The sequence below is a fragment of the Oncorhynchus gorbuscha genome, linkage group LG20, assembly GCF_021184085.1.
Source record: "Oncorhynchus gorbuscha isolate QuinsamMale2020 ecotype Even-year linkage group LG20, OgorEven_v1.0, whole genome shotgun sequence".
Classification (NCBI taxonomy): Eukaryota; Metazoa; Chordata; class Actinopteri; order Salmoniformes; family Salmonidae; genus Oncorhynchus; species Oncorhynchus gorbuscha.
The window spans coordinates 1,305,417-1,329,876 of NC_060192.1; the positions used below are offsets into that span (position 1 = coordinate 1,305,417).

General features: G+C 45.6%; 1 protein-coding gene across 2 annotated transcripts in view; it reads left to right on the forward strand.

Annotated features, from left to right (window-relative positions):
• LOC124006825 (breakpoint cluster region protein-like) overlaps nt 1-23,807 on the forward strand; it is a 151,001-nt gene extending 127,194 nt beyond the window's left edge. The window contains exons 10-23 of one of the 2 annotated variants that reach the window (XM_046317005.1): nt 80-245; nt 474-593; nt 737-812; nt 1,172-1,282; nt 1,496-1,567; nt 3,114-3,211; nt 5,044-5,175; nt 13,938-13,997; nt 14,138-14,247; nt 17,611-17,750; nt 18,381-18,515; nt 18,628-18,733; nt 18,937-19,099; nt 19,233-23,807. In XM_046317005.1, the coding sequence (XP_046172961.1) occupies nt 80-245; nt 474-593; nt 737-812; nt 1,172-1,282; nt 1,496-1,567; nt 3,114-3,211; nt 5,044-5,175; nt 13,938-13,997; nt 14,138-14,247; nt 17,611-17,750; nt 18,381-18,515; nt 18,628-18,733; nt 18,937-19,099; nt 19,233-19,322 (1,579 nt within the window). In that variant the 3' untranslated portion in view covers nt 19,323-23,807. Of the gene's footprint in view, nt 1-79; nt 246-473; nt 594-736; nt 813-1,171; nt 1,283-1,492; nt 1,568-3,113; nt 3,212-5,043; nt 5,176-13,937; nt 13,998-14,137; nt 14,248-17,610; nt 17,751-18,380; nt 18,516-18,627; nt 18,734-18,936; nt 19,100-19,232 lie in introns of both variants that reach the window. The other variant, XM_046317004.1, reaches the window with a different exon arrangement.
• Nucleotides 23,808-24,460: the final 653 nt, after the last annotated feature.

Sequence of the window (24,460 nt, forward strand, 5' to 3'; positions counted from 1 at the left end):
TCTTTTTCTCTCTCTCTCCCCCCTCTCTCTCTCTCTCTCTCTCTCTTTCTCTACCTTCTTTGTCCCTTCCTCTCGGCAGGAAGAGTCAGCAGTATGATTCCAAGTGGTACATCCCTCTGTCAGACCTGACCTTCCAGAACGCAGATGAGTCAGAGCCTCTGCACATCCCCCAGGTGCCTGACGAGGAGCTGGACGCCATGAAGGTCAAGATCTCTCACATCAAGAGTGAGATCCAGAGAGAGAAGGTATGTCACAGAGAGTGTTAATGCACACACACACACACACACACACACACACACACACACACACACACACACACACACACACACACACACACACACACACACACACACACACACACACACACACACACACACACACACACACACACACACACACACACACACACTAATCAGTAAAAATGTAGTTGACAGGTCTTTTGCAAATGTGTTGTCTTTGTCTGTGACCTCCAGAGAGCCAACAAAGGGTCAAAGGTGATTGAACGGTTGAGGAAGAAGCTGTCGGAGCAGGAGTCTCTTCTGCTGCTCACCTCCCCCGGTATGGCCCTCCGAGTACACAACAGGAACGGCAAGGTGAGCCCCCCCCGTCTTCCTCGTTATCATCGTCAACACCAAAGGATCATCACCATCAGCACCCCTTCAGCGTTACAACCACACCATCGTCTTTGATAGGCTGTATGTAAGTGCATCGTATCTAAGTGTGTGCTGTGTTCCAGGGTTACACGTTCCTGATGTCATCCGACTACGAGCGGGCCGAGTGGAAGGAGACGATCCGGGAACAGCAGAAGAAATGTAGGTGTCTCTCAGCATTCGACTGTTATTGAACTTGCTCTTCACTCTGTAGGCAATAGGTGTTTTGAGTAAGATTAGATGAAGACAATCGACAACAATGAGACCAGTATTCCATGGTGTTTTGAGTAAGATTAGATGAAGACGATCGACAACAATGAGACCTGTATTCCATGGTGTTTTGAGTAAGATTAGATGAAGATGATTGACAACAATGAGACCTGTATTCCACGGTGTGTCGACTTTCTTGATGCATTGAAACCACTCATATTTGCTCACATGCAGCGTTACCTCCCATACTGTACTGTGTGGGTGACTGACCCCTGACCCTTGAGCCTGTGGTTGTATGGCCCCTCTCCCAGGCTTCAAGAGCTTCTCCCTGACCTCCATGGAGCTACAGATGTTGACCAACTCCTGTGTGAAGCTGCAGACTGTCCACCACATCCCGCTCACCATCAACAAAGAAGGTCAAGGTACCAGATGTTCCTCAATGTTCGGCTCTGTCAGATGCATCAACAGAAACAATCTCCACATAGGAACAAAACGGACGTTATAACAGTTTGGTTGGTCTGTTTTTAGTTTAGTTTTCTACAGTAAAGAGAATAGAGCTATATGGCGTTCTTTATGGTTTCATTCCCCATTCCAATGTGAACCTTCATCTCTCTTCCTTGTGTTTTTTCCAGAAGATGAATCGCCTGGCCTCCATGGATTCCTGAATGTAATCGTCCACTCTGCCTCGGGCCTCAAACAGAGCCTGAGTGAGTGTCCCTCCTCCTCGGAAGGGCCTTCATACCGGACATAGTGTACAGGAGTAATAACAAAGGCCTTCGCTTGCGTTCCAAATGGCACCCTATTCCCTTCATAGGGCACTACTATTGACCAGGCCTCTATAGGGAATAGGGTGCCATTTGGGACGACACGCCTTACTCTAAGCTTACTGAAGCTACCGCTGTTCTGTAGCACAGGCATGAACATTAAACACACCGGTTCTGGTAAACGTCATTTGATCGAGGTTACCGATAGCACAGAAGTTTAAACATATGTTCAACATATATTGAATGTGTTAGTACGTTGTTCACAGCGACATCAGCAGGCGTAACTATGACGACAGTTCATTTACAGAGCTCACATTGAGAAAAGGCCCTGACCAACATGGCAGCTTTTGCTAGGATGCCAATGTGTTCTATTTCATTCTGTGGGGTATCGTCATAGAGACCACTCCTAGTGCTAGTCTGTTTGGGCTAGGATGCCAATGTGTTCTATTTCATTCTGTGAGGTATCGTCATAGAGACCACTCCTAGTGCTAGTCTGTTTGGGCTAGGATGCCAATGTGTTCTATTTCATTCTGTGGGGTATCGTCATAGAGACCTCTCCTAGTGCTAGTCTGTTTGGGCTAGGATGCCAATGTGTTCCATTTCATTCTGTGGGGTATCGTCATAGAGACCACTCCTAGTGCTAGTCTGTTTGGGCTAGGATGCCAATGTGTTCTATTTCATTCTGTGGGGTATCGTCATAGAGACCACTCCTAGTGCTAGTCTGTTTGGGCTAGGATGCCAATGTGTTCTATTTCATTCTGTGGGGTATCATTCCACTGTGCTCGGGGCTAGGATGCCAATGTGTTCCATTTCATTCTGTGGGGTATCGAGAGACCACTCCTAGTGCTAGTCTGTTTGGGCTAGGATGCCAATGTGTTCTATTTCATTCTGTGGGGTATCGTCATAGAGACCACTCCTAGTGCTAGTCTTTTTGGGCTAGGATGCCAATGTGTTCCATTTCATTCTGTGGGGTATCGTCATAGAGACCACTCCTAGTGCTAGTCTGTTTGGGCTAGGATGCCAATGTGTTCCATTTCATTCTGTGGGGTATCGTCATAGAGACCACTCCTAGTGCTAGTCTGTTTGGGCTAGGATGCCAATGTGTTCTATTTCATTCTGTGGGGTATCGTCATAGAGACCACTCCTAGTGCTAGTCTGTTTGGGCTAGGATGCCAATGTGTTCTATTTCATTCTGTGGGGTATCGTCATAGAGACCACTCCTAGTGCTCGTCTTTTTGGGCTAGGATGCCAATGTGTTCCATTTCATTTTGTGGGGTATCGTCATGCTAGTCTTTTTGGGCTAGGATGCCAATGTGTTCCATTTCATTCTGTGGGGTATCGTCATAGAGACCACTCCTAGGGCTAGTCTGTTTGGGCTAGGATGCCAATGTGTTCTATTTCATTCTGTGGGGTATCGTCATAGAGACCACTCCTAGTGCTCGTCTTTTTGGGCGACTAACTGTGACTGTGTCTCCTCTTCTCCTCTCAGATCTGTACTGCACGTTAGAGGTGGACTCCTTTGGCTACTTTGCGAACAAAGCCAAGACGCGGGTGTATCGGTACACCACAGAGCCCAAATGGAACGAGGTAGGACCTTCTACTGTTATTACCCGACATATGTACAGCATCGGCATTTATTTTTTTTACTACCAAGGCCGCGACATCTGGTGTTGTGGCGTAAGTGTCTTAATGAGAGAAAGTATGGCCTCTTCAGTAAGGAGAAGGAGGTAACAGCAGAGAGCCCAACTGGAGCAGATGTTTCGCATCCAGGCACACACACACACACACACACACACACACACACACACACACACACACACACACACACACACACACACACACACACACACACACACACACACACACACACACACACACACACACACACACACACACACACACACACACACACATACACATACACAGTCAGATCTGAACACCACGAACACAAAGTGCTGGTGCGTCATGTGAACACGCACCGCAGCTTTGAGACACAATCAGCGAATGTGTTCATCTGCAGCAGGAATGTTCCACGGGGCTCCAGGAACTGCTGCTGCCTCTGCTGCTCAATCCATTTGCTCGGTAAAGTGGAAATAGTGTTAGCTAATGAGGAGCTTCTGATGATGACTCGTGTCTGTGGAAATGCTCACGGAAACCATACGCAGGGTGTTCTTTCACGTAATTACCGGGGAATCTCCATCAGCGGTCCATTCTGCTGTTCACAATGCGTTTACATCTACAGCACTGCTAACATATACAGACCAACACTATAGAGTATCTCTTGGAAGAGACTTTCATGACAAATACTTAACTACCAATGTAAAGAAGAACTGCATCTCTGCTTCTGCCCCTTTATTAGTCCCACATTAGGTGGGTCTCATCTTCACCTGTCCTGAAACCCCTAATTCTTTACATTGGTCCTTTGAGAAAGGGCCGTAAAGCCTCTTCAGACTATGTGGTTTTGGTGTGCATATAGGCCCCATAAATCTATGTGATTTCTGTGGCGTTTTCTCTCGCTCTCTTTCTCTCTCGCTCGCTCGTTTTTCTCCCTCTCTCTCGATCTCTCGCTACTCTTTCTTTTTCTCTCTCTCGCTACTCTTTATCACGTTTCAGGTAAGACCCAAATGAAGACTGTATCAAAGTAACAATGTTTTTTTACTGCAACAGGGGCAGGAAAACGACAGGTCAAGGCAGGCAGAGGTCGTTATCCAGAGTAGTGGGGCAAAGGTACAGGACGGCAGGCAGACTCAGGGTCAGGTCAGGCAGACTCAGGGTCAGGTCAGGCAGACTCAGGGTCAGGTCAGGCAGAGGTCGTTATCCAGAGTAGTGGGGCAAAGGTACAGGACGGCAGGCAGACTCAGGGTCAGGTCGGGCAGACTCAGGGTCAGGTCAGGCAGACTCAGGGTAAGGTCAGGCAGACTCAGGGTAAGGTCAGGCAGACTCAGGGTAAGGTCAGGCAGACTCACGGTAAGGTCAGGCAGACTCAGGGTCAGGGCAGGCAGACTCAGGGTAAGGTCAGGCAGACTCAGGGTAAGGTCAGGCAGACTCAGGGTAAGGTCAGGCAGACTCAGGGTAAGGTCAGGCAGACTCAGGGTAAGGTCAGGCAGACTCAGGGTCAGGCAGACTCAGGGTCAGGTCAGGCAGACTCAGGGTCAGGGCGGGCAGAAAAGGTCAAAACCGGGTAAAGCAGGAACAATCAAGAGAGAGGAACAGAGGGAAAAACGCTGGTAGGTTGTGACGAAACAAAAACAAATTGGCAACAGACAAACAGAGGACACAGTTATAAATACACAGGGGATAATGGGGAAGATGAGCGACACTTGGAGGGGGGTGGAGACAATCACAAAGACAGGTGAAACAGATCAGGGTGTGACACATTCTCTCTCTCCCCTCTCTCTCTCTCTCTCTCTGTACTCCAGGAGTTTGAGATAGACCTGGAGGGCTCTCAGACCCTGAGGCTGTTGTGTTATGAGAAGAGCTACAACAAGACCAAGCAGATCAAAGAGGACGGAGACAGCACCGACCGCATCATCGGCAAAGGACAGATCCCGGTACGTCTCTGAGTCAACGTAACGCTGTAACGTCACCATGGCGACATAGCCAGATAACGTTATGGTTGTGCCAGTGTGGTGTGATTGCTGTCTGAATGTCCTAGATGCGGACTGGACACTGCTGAGTGCTGTGCTGATTCGCTTAATGAATTAGCTTATTATGTGAGTAGTAGGATAGACTGTCTACAGTGACTAGATGTGTTTTAGATTAATTTAAAATAGACTCATCTTACAGGGTAAAATGTCAGTAGCCCATCCGGACCCTGTTGGAATCAGGGTCCATAATTCATGTGTTCAACCTGACCTGGTAACCCTGTCACTCCCGCTGAGGCTCTCTCACTATCAATAGTAAATGTATGTGCACACACAGTTTTTTTTTGCTTGTGGGTTTTGAGGGATGGAGTACTGTATAGGGGGCCCACTGGTATGGGCTTTGTGTACATAGCCCGTTTTGTTTCAAGGAAAGGCAGGTAGCCTTGGTTAGTGTTTCAGAGCCATGGGGCCTTGGTTAGTGTTTCAGAGCCATGGGGCCTTGGTTAGTGTTTCAGAGCCATGGGGCCTTGGTTAGTGTTTCAGAGCCATGGGGCCTTGGTTAGTGTTTCAGAGCCATGGGGCCTTGGTTAGTGTTTCAGAGCCACGGGGCCTTGGTTAGTGTTTCAGAGCCATGGGGCCTTGGTTAGTGTTTCAGAGCCACGGGGCCTTGGTTAGTGTTTCAGAGCCACGGGGCCTTGGTTAGTGTTTCAGAGCCACGGGGCCTTGGTTAGTGTTTCAGAGCCATGGGGCCTTGGTTAGTGTTTCAGAGCCATGGGGCCTTGGTTAGTGTTTCAGAGCCATGGGGCCTCTGCTTTGATCTGGTCTACTCCTGGGGGGATTTACTGTTCCCTGTTCCCCTCCCCCACTTGGCCAGCTGTGTGTGTGTGTGTGTGTGTGTGTGTGTGTGTGTGTGTGTGTGTGTGTGTGTGTGTGTGTGTGTGTGTGTGTGTGTGCGTGCGTGTGTGTGTGTGTGTGTGTGTGCGTGCGTGCGTGCGTGCGTGTGTGCGTGTGCGTGTGTGTGAGAGAAAACCTTTCGGTATTCAGTGGTGTCCAATAACAAACATAAGTTTACCGGACCTGGGTCAGGCTTGTAGGGGGAAGTTGACACTAAAACAGTGATCTTGGGTCAGTTTAGCATTTGCCCCACTAATGGTTAAAATGATGAATGGGGGAGGTAGCTGAGCCTATGGGGAATCCATACCCCAGAGCAGAGGGAGTTATGATGCCTGAACCCAGGTAGTTCCTCTCTGGTTTGTCGCTTGCTCGTTACATTTACATTTAAGTCATTTAGCAGACGCTCTTATCCAGAGCGACTAAACAAACAAAGCTAAAAATGTGGCAATACGGCTCCCTCTAGTGGTTGCTGTGGTAACCGGGATGAGTATCGCCATGCCAACTACGATGGTGATTCAACACAGAATCGTCCCATACCCCAGTCTGTACATGCTGTACCACCCACACCACACGTGTTTGCTTGTGTGGCGCCGGGCTCTCTCCTCCTCGTGGGATCTATGTGCCGTGTTCCTCAGTAGTCATACATCTGGTTGTTTGCTCTGTGGGATCTATGTGCCGTGTTCCTCAGTAGTCATACATCTGGTTGTGTGGCGCGGTGCCGTGTTCCTCAGTCTCTCGCTGGACTCTCTCTCCTCGTGGGATCTCCTCTGGTTGTGTGGCGCCGGACTCTCTCCTCCTCGTGGGATCTATGTGCCGTGTTCCTCAGTAGTCATACATCTGGTTGTGTGGCGCTGGACTCTCTCCTCCTCGTGGGATCTATGTGCCGTGTTCCTCAGTAGTCATACATCTGGTTGACACAGAAACACACACAGCGGGACGCCGTGTTGTCCAAGCTGAGCGGCTTTTAGTATGAAAGTCCCAACAGAGGATTTATGTATTAATTTAACCTTTATTTTGACACGGAGCCCTGGATGCACATCAATACACACTATTCAGATCAACTTTTCATCCAAACACGCGAAGTGGGCATGTTGGTGCACTGGGCTCAGCCAATGGAGGGGAAGGGGGGGGGGCGGAGGGGTGTCAAGGTGGAGTCAATGGAGAACAGAGGGGAGGAGACAGAGAGGCACAGAGGGAGGGGCTTGTCATCCTGAAATGCAAATCCACACCTGTGTGTATGAGAACGTACTTTAGCTGGCGATCCTGACACACACACACACACACATACTCCTCAGAGCGAGCGATTCAGGTGTGTGTTACACACTGGGAATGGACGCAGAGAGACTGGGACACACACCATGCTGAGGCTACGGCTCTACTGGCGGAGGAGCAGCAGAGGAAACAAGGAGAAGAGGAGGAGGGAAGAAGAAGAAGAAGGGCAGTATGGGCCTGACAGGAGCGTCTACCACCAACTCCCTGAATCAACAGAACTTGCACACTAGACTTTCTCAGTCTTTGTCAGTCTCTCAACACAGAAAGCCATGACAGGGGAAGTAGCTGAGGACAGAGGAGATGGGATGTAAGGCCTGCACTCTGTTGGCCAGACACTGCAGCAGGGTCAGTGTGGAGGGCAGTAGGGAGAGGGGAAAGGAGGTCCCCGACCTGGGGCGAAGGGAGAAGTAGTGGTTTGACAGAAACAAATCATGTAGGGGGAGGGAAACGGGCAACTGTGTGTTTGCTTTTGTTGTCCTCATTCCAGCGACAAACAGCCCATGTTAGCCGTACTTTAGGTTTGCGCAGTGACATGCTGATCGCCTCTGGCTCGACCCCATACAGGCAAGGATTCCTTGTCCTTAGGTTTGCTCAGTGACATGCTGATCGCCTCTGGCTCGACCCCGTACAGGATTCCTTGTCCTTTGACTTTTTGGATGTGATCATGAGTGTTTTCCTCTGTTGAACTGATACGGACCGAAAGAGGGACCTTCTCTGTACCCTACCGGTGTACTGTTACTGTACTGGCCCAGGAGATTGAAATGATTCAATTAAGTGCTGGGTCAATGATCCAGCGCTGCATGTGATCAGATGGAGCTTAGCCAAGATGGGGTTGAGGGAAAAAGGTACAGGATGAACTGTGGGTGGGTGTGGTGTGGTACGGTGTGCCCGGCTGAACTCAGTCCAGATGGCAGGATCTGTTTCTCTGTTTGTCCAGAGTGGACAGGAGGACAGTTAGCTGACTAATGCAGGAGACGCTAGGGGCCAGATTGACAAACTGAAACCTGAGGTTGCACTTGATAACACGTTATAACGCCACTGTGTGAAGAAAATTATAAACAATTGGTGTATTCAGTCCTAGGGAAGAGGTCAGCTGAAAGGTCTTGTTTGTGAGTCTTGGTGTCTGTGTGTATTGGTGTTTATGAGTCTTGGTGTATGTGTGTAGTGATGACTGTATGTATTGGTGTCTGTATGTAGTGGTGTCTGTGTGTAGTGGTGGTTATGAGTCTTGGTGTCTGTGTGTAGTGATGTCTGTGTGTATTGGTGTCTGTGTGTAGTGGTGTTTATGAGTCTTGGTGTCTGTGTGTAGTGGTGTCTGTGTGTATTGGTGTCTGTGTGTAGTGGTGTTTATGAGTCTTGGTGTCTGTGTGTATTGGTGTCTGTGTGTATTGCCATTTATGAGTCTTGGTGTCTGTGTGTAGTGATGTCTGTATGTAGTGGTGTCTGTGTGTGGTGGTGTTTATGAGTCTTGGTGTCTGTGTGTAGTTGTGTCTGTGTGTATTGGTGTCTGTGTGTAGTGGTGTTTATGAGTCTTGGTGTCTGTGTGTAGTGATGTCTGTGTGTATTGGTGTCTGTGTGTATTGGTATTTATGAGTCTAGGTGTCTGTGTGTAGTGATGTCTGTATGTAGTGGTGTCTGTGTGTAATTGTGTTTATGAGTCTTGGTGTCTGTGTGTAGTGGTGTCTGTGTGTAGTGGTATTTATGAGTCTTGGTGTCTGTGTGTAGTGGTGTCTGTGTGTATTGGTATTTATGAGTCTTGGTGTCTGTATGTATTGGTGTATGTGTGTATTGGTATTGATGAGTCTTGGTGTCTGTGTGTAGTGGTATTTATGAGTCTTGGTGTCTGTGTGTATTGGTATTTATGAGTCTTGGTGTCTGTGTGTAGTGGTATTTATGAGTCTTGGCATCTGTGTGTAGTGGTGTCTGTGTGTAGTGGTGTTTTTGAGTCTTGGTGTCTGTGTGTAGTGGTGTCTGTGTGTAGTGGTGTCTGTGTGTAGTGGTATTTATGAGTCTTGGTGTCTGTGTGTAGTGGTGTTTATGAGTCTTGGTGTCTGTGTGTAGTGGTGTCTGTGTGTATTGGTGTCTGTGAGTAGTGGTATTTATGAGTCTTGGTGTCTGTGTGTAGTGGTATTTATGAGTCTTGGTGTCTGTGTGTAGTGGTATTCATGAGTCTTGGTGTCTGTGTGTAGTGGTGTCTGTGTGTAGTGGTGTCTGTGTGTAGTGGTATTTATGAGTCTTGGTGTCTGTGTGTAGTGGTATTTATGAGTCTTGGTGTCTGTGTATTGGTATTTATGAGTCTTGGTGTCTGTGTGTAGTGGTGTTTATGAGTCTTGGTGTCTGTGTGTAGTGATGTCTGTGTGTATTGGTGTCTGTGTGTGTTGTGGTGTTTTTGAGTCTTGGTGTCTGTGTTTAGTGGTGTCTGTGTGTAGTGGTGTCTGTGTGTAGTGGTGTCTGTGTGTAGTGGTGTTTTTGAGTCTTGGTGTCTGTGTGTAGTGGTGTCTGTGTGTAGTGGTATTTATGAGTCTTGGTGTCTGTGTATTGGTATTTATGAGTCTTGGTGTCTGTGTGTAGTGGTGTTTATGAGTCTTGGTGTCTGTGTGTAGTGATGTCTGTGTCTATTGGTGTCTGTGTGTAGTGGTGTTTTTGAGTCTTGGTGTCTGTGTTTAGTGGTGTCTGTGTGTAGTGGTGTCTGTGTGTAGTGGTGTCTGTGTGTAGTGGTGTTTTTGAGTCTTGGTGTCTGTGTGTATTGGTGTCTGTGTGTATTGGTATTTATGAATCTTGGTGTCTGTGTGTAGTGGTATTTATGAGTCTTGGTGTCTGTGTGTAGTGGTATTTACGAGTCTTGGTGTCTGTGTGTATTGGTATTTATGAGTCTTGGTGTCTGTGTGTAGTGGTATTTATGAGTCTTGACGTCTGTGTGTAGTGGTGTCTGTGTGTATTGGTGTCTGTGTGTAGTGGTGTTTTTGAGTCTTGGTGTCTGTGTTTAGTGGTGTCTGTGTGTAGTGGTGTCTGTGTGTAGTGGTGTCTGTGTGTAGTGGTGTTTTTGAGTCTTGGTGTCTGTGTGTAGTGGTGTCTGTGTGTAGTGGTATTTATGAGTCTTGGTGTCTGTGTGTAGTGGTGTCTGTGTGTAGTGGTGTCTGTGAGTAGTGGTATTTATGAGTCTTGGTGTCTGTGTGTAGTGGTATTTATGAGTCTTGGTGTCTGTGTGTAGTGGTGTCTGTGTGAAGTGGTATTTATGAGTCTTGGTGTCTGTGTGTAGTGGTATTTATGAGTCTTGGTGTCTGTGTGTAGTGGTGTCTGTGTGTAGTGGTATTTATGAGTCTTGGTGTCTGTGTGTATTGGTGTCTGTGTGTAGTGGTGTCTGTGTGTAGTGATGTCTGTGTGTATTGGTGTCTGTGTGTAGTGGTGTTTATGAGTCTTGGTGTCTGTGTGTAGTGGTGTCTGTGTGTATTGTTGTCTGTGTGTAGTGGTGTTTATGAGTCTTGGTGTCTGTGTGTAGTGATGTCTGTGTGTAGTGGTGTTTTTGAGTCTTGGTGTCTGTGTTTAGTGGTGTCTGTGTGTAGTGGTGTCTGTGTGTAGTGGTGTCTGTGTGTAGTGGTGTTTTTGAGTCTTGGTGTCTGTGTGTATTGGTGTCTGTGTGTATTGGTATTTATGAATCTTGGTGTCTGTGTGTAGTGGTATTTATGAGTCTTGGTGTCTGTGTGTAGTGGTATTTACGAGTCTTGGTGTCTGTGTGTATTGGTATTTATGAGTCTTGGTGTCTGTGTGTAGTGGTATTTATGAGTCTTGACGTCTGTGTGTATTGGTGTCTGTGTGTAGTGGTGTTTTTGAGTCTTGGTGTCTGTGTTTAGTGGTGTCTGTGTGTAGTGGTGTCTGTGTGTAGTGGTGTCTGTGTGTAGTGGTGTTTTTGAGTCTTGGTGTCTGTGTGTAGTGGTGTCTGTGTGTAGTGGTATTTATGAGTCTTGGTGTCTGTGTGTAGTGGTGTCTGTGTGTAGTGGTGTTTATGAGTCTTGGTGTCTGTGTGTAGTGGTGTCTGTGTGTATTGGTGTCTGTGAGTAGTGGTATTTATGAGTCTTGGTGTCTGTGTGTAGTGGTATTTATGAGTCTTGGTGTCTGTGTGTAGTGGTGTCTGTGTGAAGTGGTATTTATGAGTCTTGGTGTCTGTGTGTAGTGGTATTTATGAGTCTTGGTGTCTGTGTGTAGTGGTGTCTGTGTGTAGTGGTATTTATGAGTCTTGGTGTCTGTGTGTATTGGTGTCTGTGTGTAGTGGTGTCTGTGTGTAGTGATGTCTGTGTGTATTGGTGTCTGTGTGTAGTGGTGTTTATGAGTCTTGGTGTCTGTGTGTAGTGGTGTCTGTGTGTATTGTTGTCTGTGTGTAGTGGTGTTTATGAGTCTTGGTGTCTGTGTATTGGTATTTATGAGTCTTGGTGTCTGTGTGTAGTGATGTCTGTATGTAGTGGTGTCTGTGTGTAGTGGTGTTTATGAGTCTTGGTGTCTGTGTGTAGTGGTGTCTGTGTGTATTGGTGTATGTGTGTAGTGGTATTTATGAGTCTTGGTGTCTGTGTGTATTAGTTTCTGTGTGTATTTGTATTTATGAGTCTTGGTGTCTGTGTGTATTGGTGTCTGTGTGTAGTGGTGTTTCTGAGTCTTGGTGTCTGTGTGTAGTGGTGTCTGTGTGTAGTGGTGTCTCTGTGTATTCGTGTCTGTGTATTGGTATTTATGAGTCTTGGTGTCTGTGTGTAGTGGTGTTTATGAGTCTTGGTGTCTGTGTGTAGTGATGTCTGTGTGTATTGGTGTCTGTGTGTATTGGTATTTATGAGTCTTGGTGTCTGTGTGTATTGGTGTCTGTGTGTATTGGTATTTATGAGTCTTGGTGTCTGTGTGTAATTGTGTTTATGAGTTTTGGTGTCTGTGTGTAGTGGTGTCTGTGTGTAGTGGTATTTATGAGTTTTGGTGTCTGTGTGTAGTGGTGTCTGTGTGTATTGGTATTTATGAGTCTTGGTGTCTGTATGTATTGGTGTCTGTGTGTATTGGTATTGATGAGTCTTGATGTCTGTGTGTAGTGGTATTTATGAGTCTTGGTGTCTGTGTGTAGTGGTATTTATGAGTCTTGGTGTCTGTGTGTATTGGTATTTATGAGTCTTGTTGTCTGTGTGTAGTGGTGTCTGTATGTAGTGGTGTCTGTGTGTAGTGGTGTTTTTGAGTCTTGGTGTCTGTGTGTAGTGGTGTCTGTGTGTAGTGGTGTCTGTGTGTAGTGGTATTTATGAGTCTTGGTGTCTGTGTGTAGTGGTGTCTGTGTGTAGTGGTGTTTATGAGTCTTGGTGTCTGTGTGTAGTGGTGTCTGTGTGTATTGGTGTCTGTGTGTAGTGGTATTTATGAGTCTTGGTGTCTGTGTGTAGTGGTATTCATGAGTCTTGGTGTCTGTGTGTAGTGGTGTCTGTGTGAAGTGGTGTCTGTGTGTAGTGGTATTTATGAGTCTTGGTGTCTGTGTGTAGTGGTGTCTGTGTGTAGTGGTATTTATGAGTCTTGGTGTCTGTGTGTAGTGGTATTTATGAGTCTTGGTGTCTGTGTGTAGTGGTATTTATGAGTCTTGGTGTCTGTGTGTAGTGGTATTTATGAGCCTTGGTGTCTGTGTGTAGTGGTGTCTGTGTGTAGTGGTATTTATGAGTCTTGGTGTCTGTGTGTAGTGGTGTTTATGAGTCTTGGTGTCTGTGTGTAGTGGTATTTATGAGTCTTGGTGTCTGTGTGTAGTGGTGTCTGTGTGTATTGGTGTTTATGAGTCTTGGTGTCTGTGTGTAGTGGTATTTATGAGTCTTGGTGTCTGTGTGTAGTGTTATTTATGAATATTGGTGTCTGTTTGTAGTGGTGTCTGTGTGTAGTGGTGTCTGTGTGTAGTGGTGTCTGTGTGTAGTGGTGTCTGTGTGTAGTGGTATTTATGAGTCTTTGTGTCTGCGTGTAGTGGTGTCTGTGTGTAGTGGTATTTATGAGTCTTGATGTCTGTGTGTAGTGGTGTCTGTGTGTAGTGGTGTCTGTGTGTAGTGGTGTCTGCGTGTAGTGGTGTCTGCGTGTAGTGGTGTCTGCGTGTAGTGGTGTCTGCGTGTAGTGGTGTCTGTGTGTAGTGGTGTCTGCGTGTAGTGGTGTCTGCGTGTAGTGGTGTCTGCGTGTAGTGGTGTCTGCGTGTAGTGGTGTCTGCGTGTAGTGGTGTCTGTGTGTAGTGGTGTCTGTGTGTAGTGGTGTCTGTGTGTAGTGGTGTCTGTGTGTAGTGGTGTCTGCGTGTAGTGGTGTCTGCGTGTAGTGGTGTCTGCGTGTAGTGGTGTCTGCGTGTAGTGGTGTCTGCGTGTAGTGGTGTCTGCGTGTAGTGGTGTCTGTGTGTAGTGGTGTCTGTGTGTAGTTGTGTCTGCGTGTGGTGGTGTCTGCGTGTAGTGGTGTCTGTGTGTAGTGGTGTCTGCGTGTAGTGGTGTCTGTGTGTAGTGGTATTTATGAGTCTTGGTGTCTGTGTGTAGTGGTGTCTGTGTGTAGTGGTGGACTAACCGAGGATCTACTTCTGGCTTTGCTCCATCCAGCTGGATCCACAGACGCTCCAAGGCAAAGACTGGCAGAGGACGCTTATCCCCATGAACGGGGTGAGTGTGTCAGCCCCGTTAAACGGATGAGTCTGTGTTTGTGCTATGTGATCCTTTAAATGTGTGCTTCTTGTCATACTTAGCCATCTCTTGTCAGTGTAAACGGGTTTAGACTGTCATTTAATGTCTCTCGGCTCCAGATCGAGGTGAAGCTCTCTATGAAGTTCACCAGCCGGGAGTTCAGTCTGAAGAGGATGCCGTCGCGGAAACCCATGGGCGTGTTCGGAATCAAGATCTCCACGGTGACCAAGTGAGTTCAACAGTACCCTCATATAGATACACCCTGGGAACACACTTCCTGGCCATCTATACAGTAACCATGAAGAAAGCCTGCCGTAAGACAGCTGGCGAACGCAAGGGACCCAAGTGAATGGCACAGCCTAATCTAAGAGAACCAGAGAATCTCTCTGAAAGGAGGAGGGAGAGGGGGGGGGCAGATGGACAGGACTCCATGTTGAGATTGTAAGCCTCTCATCCCAGATAATCCAAACTACATTTCCGTGTCACTATTCACTCCCCTGGGCTACAAGCCCTGGGCTACAAGCCCTGGGCTACAAGCCCCTTCTCCTTTAGTCTACTAAGAGAACACAAACACTGTTTCTGGTGTACAGCTGGCAAAGCCACTGATTAGAGTGGTCTCTGTCTGCGTCCCTCCTTCTACAGTGTACTACTGTTGACCTGGGCAAAGGAGAGAGACTGTGATTTTAGGGAAGGTAAATGTTATTGACAAGATGTCAACTCACACAGTCTTCCATAGATGGAAAAAAAAATGATTTTCCTACTTGCATTTCTCCTTGTGGACACTGCTCTGAGGTTGTCAACAGAGAATAAAGAGAGGGAGAGGGGTCAATAGGGACCATGAAAGAGGGGGTGAAGGGGCGTTCAGATAGAGTGCCATACGTAGTTAAACAGTAAAGGGCAATTGAGGCATAGCAGCTGGGTCTGGTCTACTTAGTTCATTGACTTCCATTGAAACAGAAACAATTAGGGAGTGGGATATCTCTCTTCCTCTTCCGTCTCTGGTTGAGGCCAGGCTTGTGGCTAATGTTGGTGAGTGACGCTAATTGGATTGCTGGTAACGAGCGGACTAATAAGGTTTAACAGCAGAACCAATTAAGGCTGCAGAGACAACGGCCCCCCAATAACACCAACAGAGAACCACCACCATCACTACTGGACCTAAGAACAACTACACAGTCACACAAGGCTGCCTGCCAGCTCAACCTGCTCATTTGTAGTACATGAAGCCACAACAAAACACACAGTGGTAATTGTGTATTTTGTATCCATAATAATTAATGAACACGATGAAATACACAGCCGATGTGTTTATATTTTGGGTTCACAGCCTACAGCAATGCAGTGAGAGCCAGCAGTACAGTACAGTACAGTACAGGACACACGTTATTGTCATTGGGAATATACAGTACCTGTCAAAAGTTTGGACACACCTACTCATTCAAGAGTTTTTCTTTATTTGTACTAACCAGATGGGATGGCGTATCGCTGCAGAATGCTGTGGTAGCCATGCTGGTTAAGTGTGCCTTGAATTCTAAATAAATCACAGACAGTGTCACTGGCAAAGCACCCCCACACCACCACCTCCTCCATGCTTCACGGTGGGAACCACACATGCGGAGATCATCCGTTCACCTACTCAATGTCTCACAAAGACACGGCGGTTGGAACTAAAAATCTCTCATTTGGACTCATCAGCCCAAAGGACAGATTTCCACCGGTGTAATGTCCATTGGTCATGTTTCTTGGCCCAAGCAAGACTTCTTATTATTGGTGTCCTTTAGTAGTGGTTTCTTTGCAGCAAATCGACCATGTAGGCCTGACAGTCTCCTCTGAACAGTTGATGTTCAGATGTGTCTGTTACTTGAACTCTGTGAAGCATTTATTTGGGCTCCAATCTGAGGCTGGTAACTCTAATGAACATATCCTCTGCAGCAGAGGTAACTCTGGGTCTTCCTTTCCTGTGGCGGTCCTCATGAGAGCCAGTTTCATCATAGCACTTGATGGTTTTTGCGATTGCACTTGAAGAAACTGTCAAAGTTGTTGAAATGTTCTGTATTGACTGACCTTCATGTTTATAAGTAATGATGGACTCTAATTTCTCTTTGCTTATTTGAGCTGTTTTTGCCATAATATGGACTTGGTCTTTTACCAAATAGGGCTATATTTTTTATTGTTTTATTTTTTTATTTCACCTTTATTTAACCAGGTAGGCTAGTTGAGAACAAGTTCTCATTTGCAACTGCGACCTGGCCAAGATAAAGCATAGCAGTGTGAACAGACAACACAGAGTTACACATGGAGTAAACAATTAACAAGTCAATAACACAGTAGAAAAAAAAGAGAGTCTATATACATTGTGTGCAAAAGGCATGAGGAGGTAGACGAATAATTACAATTTAGCAGATTAACACTGGAGTGATAAATGATCAGATGGTAATGTACAGGTAGAAATATTGGTGTGCAAAAGAGCAGAAGAGTAAATAAATATAAACAGTATGGGGATGAGGTAGGTAAAGTTGGGTGGGCTATTTACCGATAGACTATGTACAGCTGCAGCGATCGGTTAGCTGCTCAGATAGCAGATGTTTGAAGTTGGTGAGGGAGATAAAAGTCTCAGCCGACTAGAGCATACAGGTTGCAGTGGTGGGTGGTATAAGGTGCTTTAATAACAAAACGGATGGCACTGTGATAAACTGCATCCAGTTTGCTGAGTAGAGTATTGGAAGCTATTTTGTAGATGACATCGCCAAAGTCGAGGATCGGTAGGATAGTCAGTTTTACTAGGGTAAGTTTGGTGGCGTGAGTGAAGGAGGCTTTGTTGCGGAATAGAAAGCTGATTCTAGATTTGATTTTAGATCGGAGATGTTTGATATGAGTCTGGAAGGAGAGTTTACAGTCTAGCCAGACACCTAGGAACTTATAGATGTCCACATATTCTAGGTCGGAAGCATCCAGGGTGGTGATGCTAGTCGGGCGTGCGGGAGCAGGCAGCGAACGGTTGAAAAGCGTTTAAGAGCAGTTGGAGGCTGCGGAAGGAGTGTTGTATGTCATTGGAGCTCGTTTGGAGGTTAGATAGCACAGTGTCCAAGGATACCACCCCTACCTTGTCACAACACAACTGATTGGCTCAAATGCATTAACTTTTAACAAGGCACACCTATTCATTGAAATGTATTCCAGGTGACTTCCTCATGAAGCTGGTTGAGAGAATGCCAAGAGTGTGCAAAGCTGTCATCAAGGCAAACGTGGCTACTTTGTAGAATCTTAATTGTTTAACACTTTTTTTGGTTACTACGTGATTCCATGTGTGTTATTTCATAGTTTTGATGTCTTCACTATTATTCTACAATATAGAAAATAGTGAAAATAAAGACAAACCCTGGAATGAGTAGATGTCAACTTTTTACTGGTACTGTATGGTGTTATTGTTTTAATAATTGCACACACATTTTTGGATACGAACACAGTTAAAGATGCAATTTGTGTGCAACCTATGCATCCAACAGAAAAACTCTTCGGTGTGTGTGTGTGTCATTGTGTATGTATCCCCATGCCCTGTGGTATGCCATTCCTTAATTGTGTGTTTCCCCAGACGGGAGCACTCCAAGGTGCCCTACATCGTCAGACAGTGTCTGGAGGAGATTGAGCGGAGGGGGATGGAGGAAGTGGGCATCTACCGGGTCTCAGGGGTGGCTACAGATATCCAGGCCCTGAAGGCTGCCTTTGACACCAGTGAGTACCAACAGCTTACTTTCCCCTGACACTCCCTCTCAGTGGAGCCCTGGATGTGAGAATAGGCTACAGTATAGCATTCTCTGTGGACGTTCTGTAGCTTGGTGGAACCAACCTTGATACGTGAAGCGAGATAGAACAATGAATGCAGCCTTCCGTCTGGTTCCATCAGACTAGCCTCTGTGCACTCCCATGTAAATTCAAGTCTGTTGGACTGACTACTATAAAAGCCATGTGTCCTACCCTGCTGTCTCCCCTCAGGTGAACTTCTGATTATCGCGCTCCGATTTTGGGAATCATGGGTACATTTTCTGGTTTTGCAACAACAAAAAAGACTAAAAGAGTTTGTGCTTAACCCAGTTTTCTTTCTTCATTTAGACTTACTAATTCCTATGTGAGGGTGAGCTTGCGCGTCTGTGCATTTGTGTGAGTACGTGTGTGTGTGTGTGTGGTGATTTCTCTGATTACGACATATACAGCTTGCTTTGGGGAGCATGTTGTGTCCTCGGCCTATCTGCCAACGAACTGAGGCGCAGTGTGATTTTAGTGAATGGCAGAAATGACCGCGGCTATCCGTCTCCCTACTCCGCTGTTGCCATGGCTACACGTTCTGCCCCGTCTTCCCCACAGACAACAAAGACGTGTCTGTGATGATGAGTGAGATGGATGTGAACGCCATCGCCGGGACTCTGAAGCTGTACTTCAGAGAGCTGCCAGAACCCCTCTTCACCGATGATCTGTACCCCAACTTCGCAGGAGGCATTGGTTAGTCACATGGCTTTGACCGGGCCAACAGCCACATCTTACCATTATCATATTATCGTGGTACAACTCAGAACTCAGGTTATTGTGTAAATGTCGGTCTCTCTTTCTGCAGCCCTGTCTGACAGCGTTGCCAAAGAGAGCTGCATGCTGAATCTACTGTTGTCGCTGCCAGAACCCAACCTGGTCACGTTCCTTTTCCTGCTGGATCACTTAAAGAGGTACACACACACACACACAGACAGACACACAGACATCGAGCGACACTTAGACAAACGCAGGCATTTAGAGACAAGCCGATCCCGAGCAAGCAAGCAGATGCTCAACTCCTTATGTGTTTGAGTAACAGAGGGATTGCTATGTCCTTTCACGTGGTGTGTTACCACAAGCCACCATTCACCCTCGGTCTCTGCCCGCTCCCCAGGGTGGCTGACAAGGAGAGCATCAACAAGATGTCCCTCCACAACCTGGCCACGGTGTTTGGCCCCACCCTGCTGCGTCCTGCGGAGAAGGACAGCATGATCCCCACCAACCCCACGCAGCCTATCAGCATGGGAGACAGCTGGTCCCTGGAGGTCATGTCACAGGTAGTCTGTCTCTCTCTCTCTCTCTCTCTCTCTCTCTCTCTCTCTCTCTCTCTCTCTCTCTCTCTCTCTCTCTCTCTCCCCATCCCTCTTCTTTGGTATTATCGTCCCTCTCACTGCCCGTCTGTCCCCCCAGGTCCAGGTGTTGCTGTACTTCCTCCAGCTGGAGACCATCCCCACGCCGGACAGTAAGCGTCAGAGCATTCTCTTCTCCACCGAAGTGTAGAGGGTTCCACAGGGAGATAGAGACTCGAACCCGAGTCTACAGTACAGTATGGCCACTGAGAGTGAGAATGGCCCTAGGTGGACTGGACTGCAGCAGGAGATTTCTTCGGCGTTGATTCTGGACACATCCTGCAGAGGGCGCCACCACCCCCTCTGAGAACAAGAGGCTGACACCAGTACCACACATCTGATGATGATAATGCATTATTACATCACACCCAATAGCCAGTGTGACTCTCTGACGCAACATATTCTCCTCTCCTCCTCGCTCTGTCTTTTCGCTCTCATGTCAAAGCTCCACAGCTTGTGTACGTCGTCTGGAATGAATGCCACTACTGGACATGCCCGCTGTGACCACAAATGAAACACTTCAATTTGATACTCATAAGCATGTAGGGGAAAAGAGTGTCCCAGGTTTTAGTTTAGAGTTTTTTTGTTATCGGCTCCTGCTTGGTAAGCAGAGAAACAGCTATTGTGTAACTTATGACAGATTCTGTGATTTCTCATCACACTTTCGGGCTTCTCCACTTTAAGTTGTGGAAGGTCATTCTCAGTTCTTTTCGATTTAGTTTGAAGACTTATACAGGCAGAGCAGAAAGACAATGCTTTTGTTGTTTTCGTTTTGTACTGTGTGCCTCTTCAGAAATAGCCAGATTGTGATCGACATCACATACACAGTATATTTGTTTTTGGACGATTATGAAGGCAAGAGCCTGCGCTGCGTTTTGTTTAGCCATCTCAAACGTTTGCTTCATTTCTTAATCCACCGCTGGAGAGATTCAATCTGTATGTTTTACACGTGATACACTGGGACCACAATGCTAAGGTTACGTTGAAAAGGAACCATCTGGGTCCTCTGAAGAGGTTCTAATAGGAACATCCAGAACTGCCAGGATCACCACACAGTTGTCCCAGGAATCCAGAACACACACACACAGTGTATACAAGGTAAACAAGCCTTGGACAAACACAGAGAGAAAGAAAAGGAACAGTTGACAGAAAGGGGTGATCTTTCTATAGATTATAAAAGGACAGTTTGGACCATAAAGCAATTCTACCTAGTTGTGTTGTTTGTGTCTCAAGTAGTCCTTATTTTAAATATCCGGGAAGCAATATATTTTCTAACAGAGGATTTTGTCTGCGTTCATATCTTTGGTCCGCAGACGTCATAGGAGATCAAAAATCATCTGTTGTTCTTTCTTTTTTTTAACACAATTGTATTTACAGATAAATTATTTACATAATCGTAAAGCTGTCATTTGTGTATGTTACTTATTTGAACAGTGTAAAGATCATTGATATGAGCATAATTTATTTTTGGGGGTGGGGGCCAGATACAACATCTCTTTGTTTCCGATTTGATGAAGAAAGTGGTGTCGGTTTCAGCCTTGAGTCCTGGGGTGATGGCAGATCGTATCCCGCCTATGTAACCAGGATGTAGCCTTGTTGTGGAAAAAAACTGCAGTTTTGTCCAGCCTTTTGTTAGCCATTTATCCATCATGAAGGTAACACTCCCTCTATGATTTTGAATGCTGCTGTGGAAATGTCACAACTTCTCTTCATCTGTTGCTTAACCTTCCCGGTGATTGTCCACCACCACCACCGGCCCTGAAATCTTGCTGTGTTACTGAAGTAGTAAACCAAAATGATACATTTAGTAGTATACAGTACATACAATAACGTGTTTCCTCTTGTCAACTGTCTCAGTGGTCTTGTAAAAGTAATTATCATGGAAATTAAGGTAATTTTGCCTTATTTTCAAATTGGTTGTTTTGATTTGCAGGCGCTCTACATTTTTGTCTAAAGTGAACCATTCTGTTGCTTTTATGAAAGAATACTTGTTTATCCTATTTTCACCAATATTTTGGTGGGTGTTTGGACAGCTGTCTTAAACCGTCCCCTACACCCCTCCCCCATTGTCTGCCTGATAGTAACCCGTCCCCTACACCCCTCCCCCATTGTCTGCCTGATAGTAAACCGTCCCCTACACCCCTCCCCCATTGTCTGCCTGATAGTAACCCGTCCCCTACACCCCTCCCCCATTGTCTGCCTGATAGTAAACCGTCCCCTATACCCCTCCCCCATTGTCTGCCTGATAGTAACCCGTCCCCTACACCCCTCCCCCATTGTCTGCCTGATAGTAAACCGTCCCCTACACCCCTCCCCCATTGTCTGCCTGATAGTAACCCGTCCCCTACACCCCTCCCCCATTGTCTGCCTGATAGTAACCCGTCCCCTACACCCCTCCCCCATTGTCTGCCTAATAGTAACCCACAAAAGGGACCTGGAAAAGGAAATGCTCTTCAGAAAATAAAAGAGAAGATTATATTAGTAGGGTTTTAATTTCAGTACCTTGATTTAGCATGCAGGCATGTTTGATTACATTTATTTTCTTCACTGTGTTGTCATCTATAGTGAGTTCCGAAAGTATTGGGAACACATTTGTTGTTGCTCTGTACTCCAGTACTTTAGATTTGAAATGATACAATGACCATGAGGTTAAAGTGCAGACTGCCAGCATTGATTTGAGGGTATTTTTAAAATCCATATCAGGTGAACCGTATAGAAATTACTGCACTCTTTGAATATAGTCCACCCATTTTAGGGGACAAAAATATTGGGACAAATTCACTTATGTGTAGTCAAAAGTTAAGTATATATTTAGCCCCATATTCAATGGATCACATCAAGCTTGTGACTCAAAACATGTGTTTGGATGCATGTGCTGTTTTGTTTTGGTTGTGTTTCAGATGATTTTGTGCCCAATAGAAATGAATGGTAAAAAATGTGTTCGGTCATTTTGGAGTCACTTTTATTGTAAACAAGAATAGAATGTTCTCAACACCTCTACGTTCATGTGGATGCTACCATGGTTACGGATCATCCTGAATTAAAAGCATCCACATGAATGTAGAGGTGTTGAGAACATTCTATTCTTGTTTACAATAAAAGTGACTCCAAAATGACACAATACATGATGTACTATCCATTTCTATCGGACACAAAATGTCCTGTAATTTCTAAACGGTTCAGCCGATATGGATGAAAATAGCCTCAAATTAAAGCTGACAGTCCTGCACTTTAACTTCATAGTCGTTGTATTATTTCAAACCCAAAGTGCTGGATTACAGAGCCAAAACAACAACAGAAAGCTCACTGTACTTGTTGTTGTCATGTTGGGCCACAGGATGTGCTTTGGTTCTGATAAAGAAGCTTAAAATAGGTTATAATGTTTCATGCTGGCTGACAAATTGTTAACGAGAAAGGTGTTTAGTTTACTAACTCAGAGACTGTACTACTCTCTACGCTACTGACATTTCATGAAGGACTCCGGCATTTTGAAGTTAGCCAGAGACATTTCTGGCAGTTTTGACTGTAGTCAGTACAGTAGGTAGTGTAAAATCTGGCATTTGTGAGTGTGTGGGTGTGTATGCAAGCATTCATGCCCACAAATGTGTGAGTGAGTGAATGAATTAATGGGACAATTATTTACTGTATAAAAAAGGAAATTAAGACATGTTTCAAATCCTGACTTAACCATATATCAACTAACTCAGTTCCGGTTAATAGCCATAGTCATCATTTTTAACAACACATTTTTGGCCTAATGTATCCTCACATATCCCACACACATGTAACTGTACATGAAGCAAGCCATTAGCTATGAGAGAGAAAGGCAGTGCATTGACCAGTCATTTGGATCGCTTTGATCTTCATAATTAGTGCTTTAATGTGCACTGTTCTGCTCCATTGTGCCTCCACGCTATAGCTTTTATTCAGGATGTATGCCGTGGGTTTCAATATGTCATTGGAATTGCTGTTAGGAGACTTACTGGGTGCTTTAGTCTCCCTTGCCTTTTGAGAAAACCGATATGTCATTCTGGCACATATTTTGAGACCAATACATGACCGTAGAGTTTGGTATCTCCATTCATGGTACTAGCCTGTGTTGGAGATCTCGTCTGAATATTATGATACCAAACTGAGTCCAGTTCATTTTTGGAATAAATACGATGCTGACAATGGACAAATGCCTAGTCAATAACCCTCACTCTGCCTTAGCTCTGTCTACAATAACAAAATATCTCATTTTCAGCTTTTCTGTTCCAGTTCTGTGTAAAATGAAGTCTACTGTATTTACAGAGTTGAATACCCTCATCGGAAGGAAACGATATTAGTAGTAACTAAGTGCTATCTATACTTGTAGGAGGACACTTTCAAAAATCACTGTCAGTTATATGACTCATATCTAGATCATATCGCTCAAGGCTCTATGCTATGCTGTGTATCGTTCATTTGTAAGTCCTTTGTTTGTTTTCCAATAACAGCCAAACAGTCTGTAACCACCTGTTGTCCTATCTGTTGCTAATGTATGTATGTATGTGTGTGTGTGTGTGTGTGTGTGTGTGTGTGTGTGTGTGTGTGTGTGTGTGTGTGTGTGTGTGTGTGTGTGTGTGTGTGTGTGTGTGTGTGTGTGTGTGTGTGTGTGTGTGTATGTCTGTATGTATGTATGTATGTATGTCTGTATGTCTGTCTGTCTGTCTGTCTGTCTGTCTGTCTGTCTGTCTGTCTGTCTGTCTGTCTGTCTGTCTGTCTGTCTGTCTGTCTGTCTGTGTATGTATGTATGTATGTATCAACATGTCACTAATCCAGAACATAACCTACTTTGGATGGACTTGCACTTTCAGTTCCCTTTGTTTTTACTCCAGACTGCCCACTGTGATGCATTAGGACATTTTGAGTGTGTAGAAAACCTTTGCATGGAAAGAGGAAGGTTCTGTGAGTTTATATGGGTTAGTTATCGCTCTAACCTCGTCTTATGGTTGTACAATACGTACTGCGTCATGCTAGAGACGGTGCTTACGTTGGGTTCTTAGGTTTATTTATTGTGGTGTTCATCAAAGTGTGGCCAATAACATTTAGGATGAAACAGTTGAACAACTGGGCTTCAACTGAAAGAGAACTTGGTTATTGATTGTCAGTGTGATACATATAATTTCCTTTCTAGTCGCTTCCCTTCTTTCATGAAAAAGTAATATATGGCAACATAAGATACATTGTTATTCTAAATATGTGGAATGGATTTTAAAGTCGAAAAATATGGAATATATTACTCTATGTATGACTTTAGCATTTCAG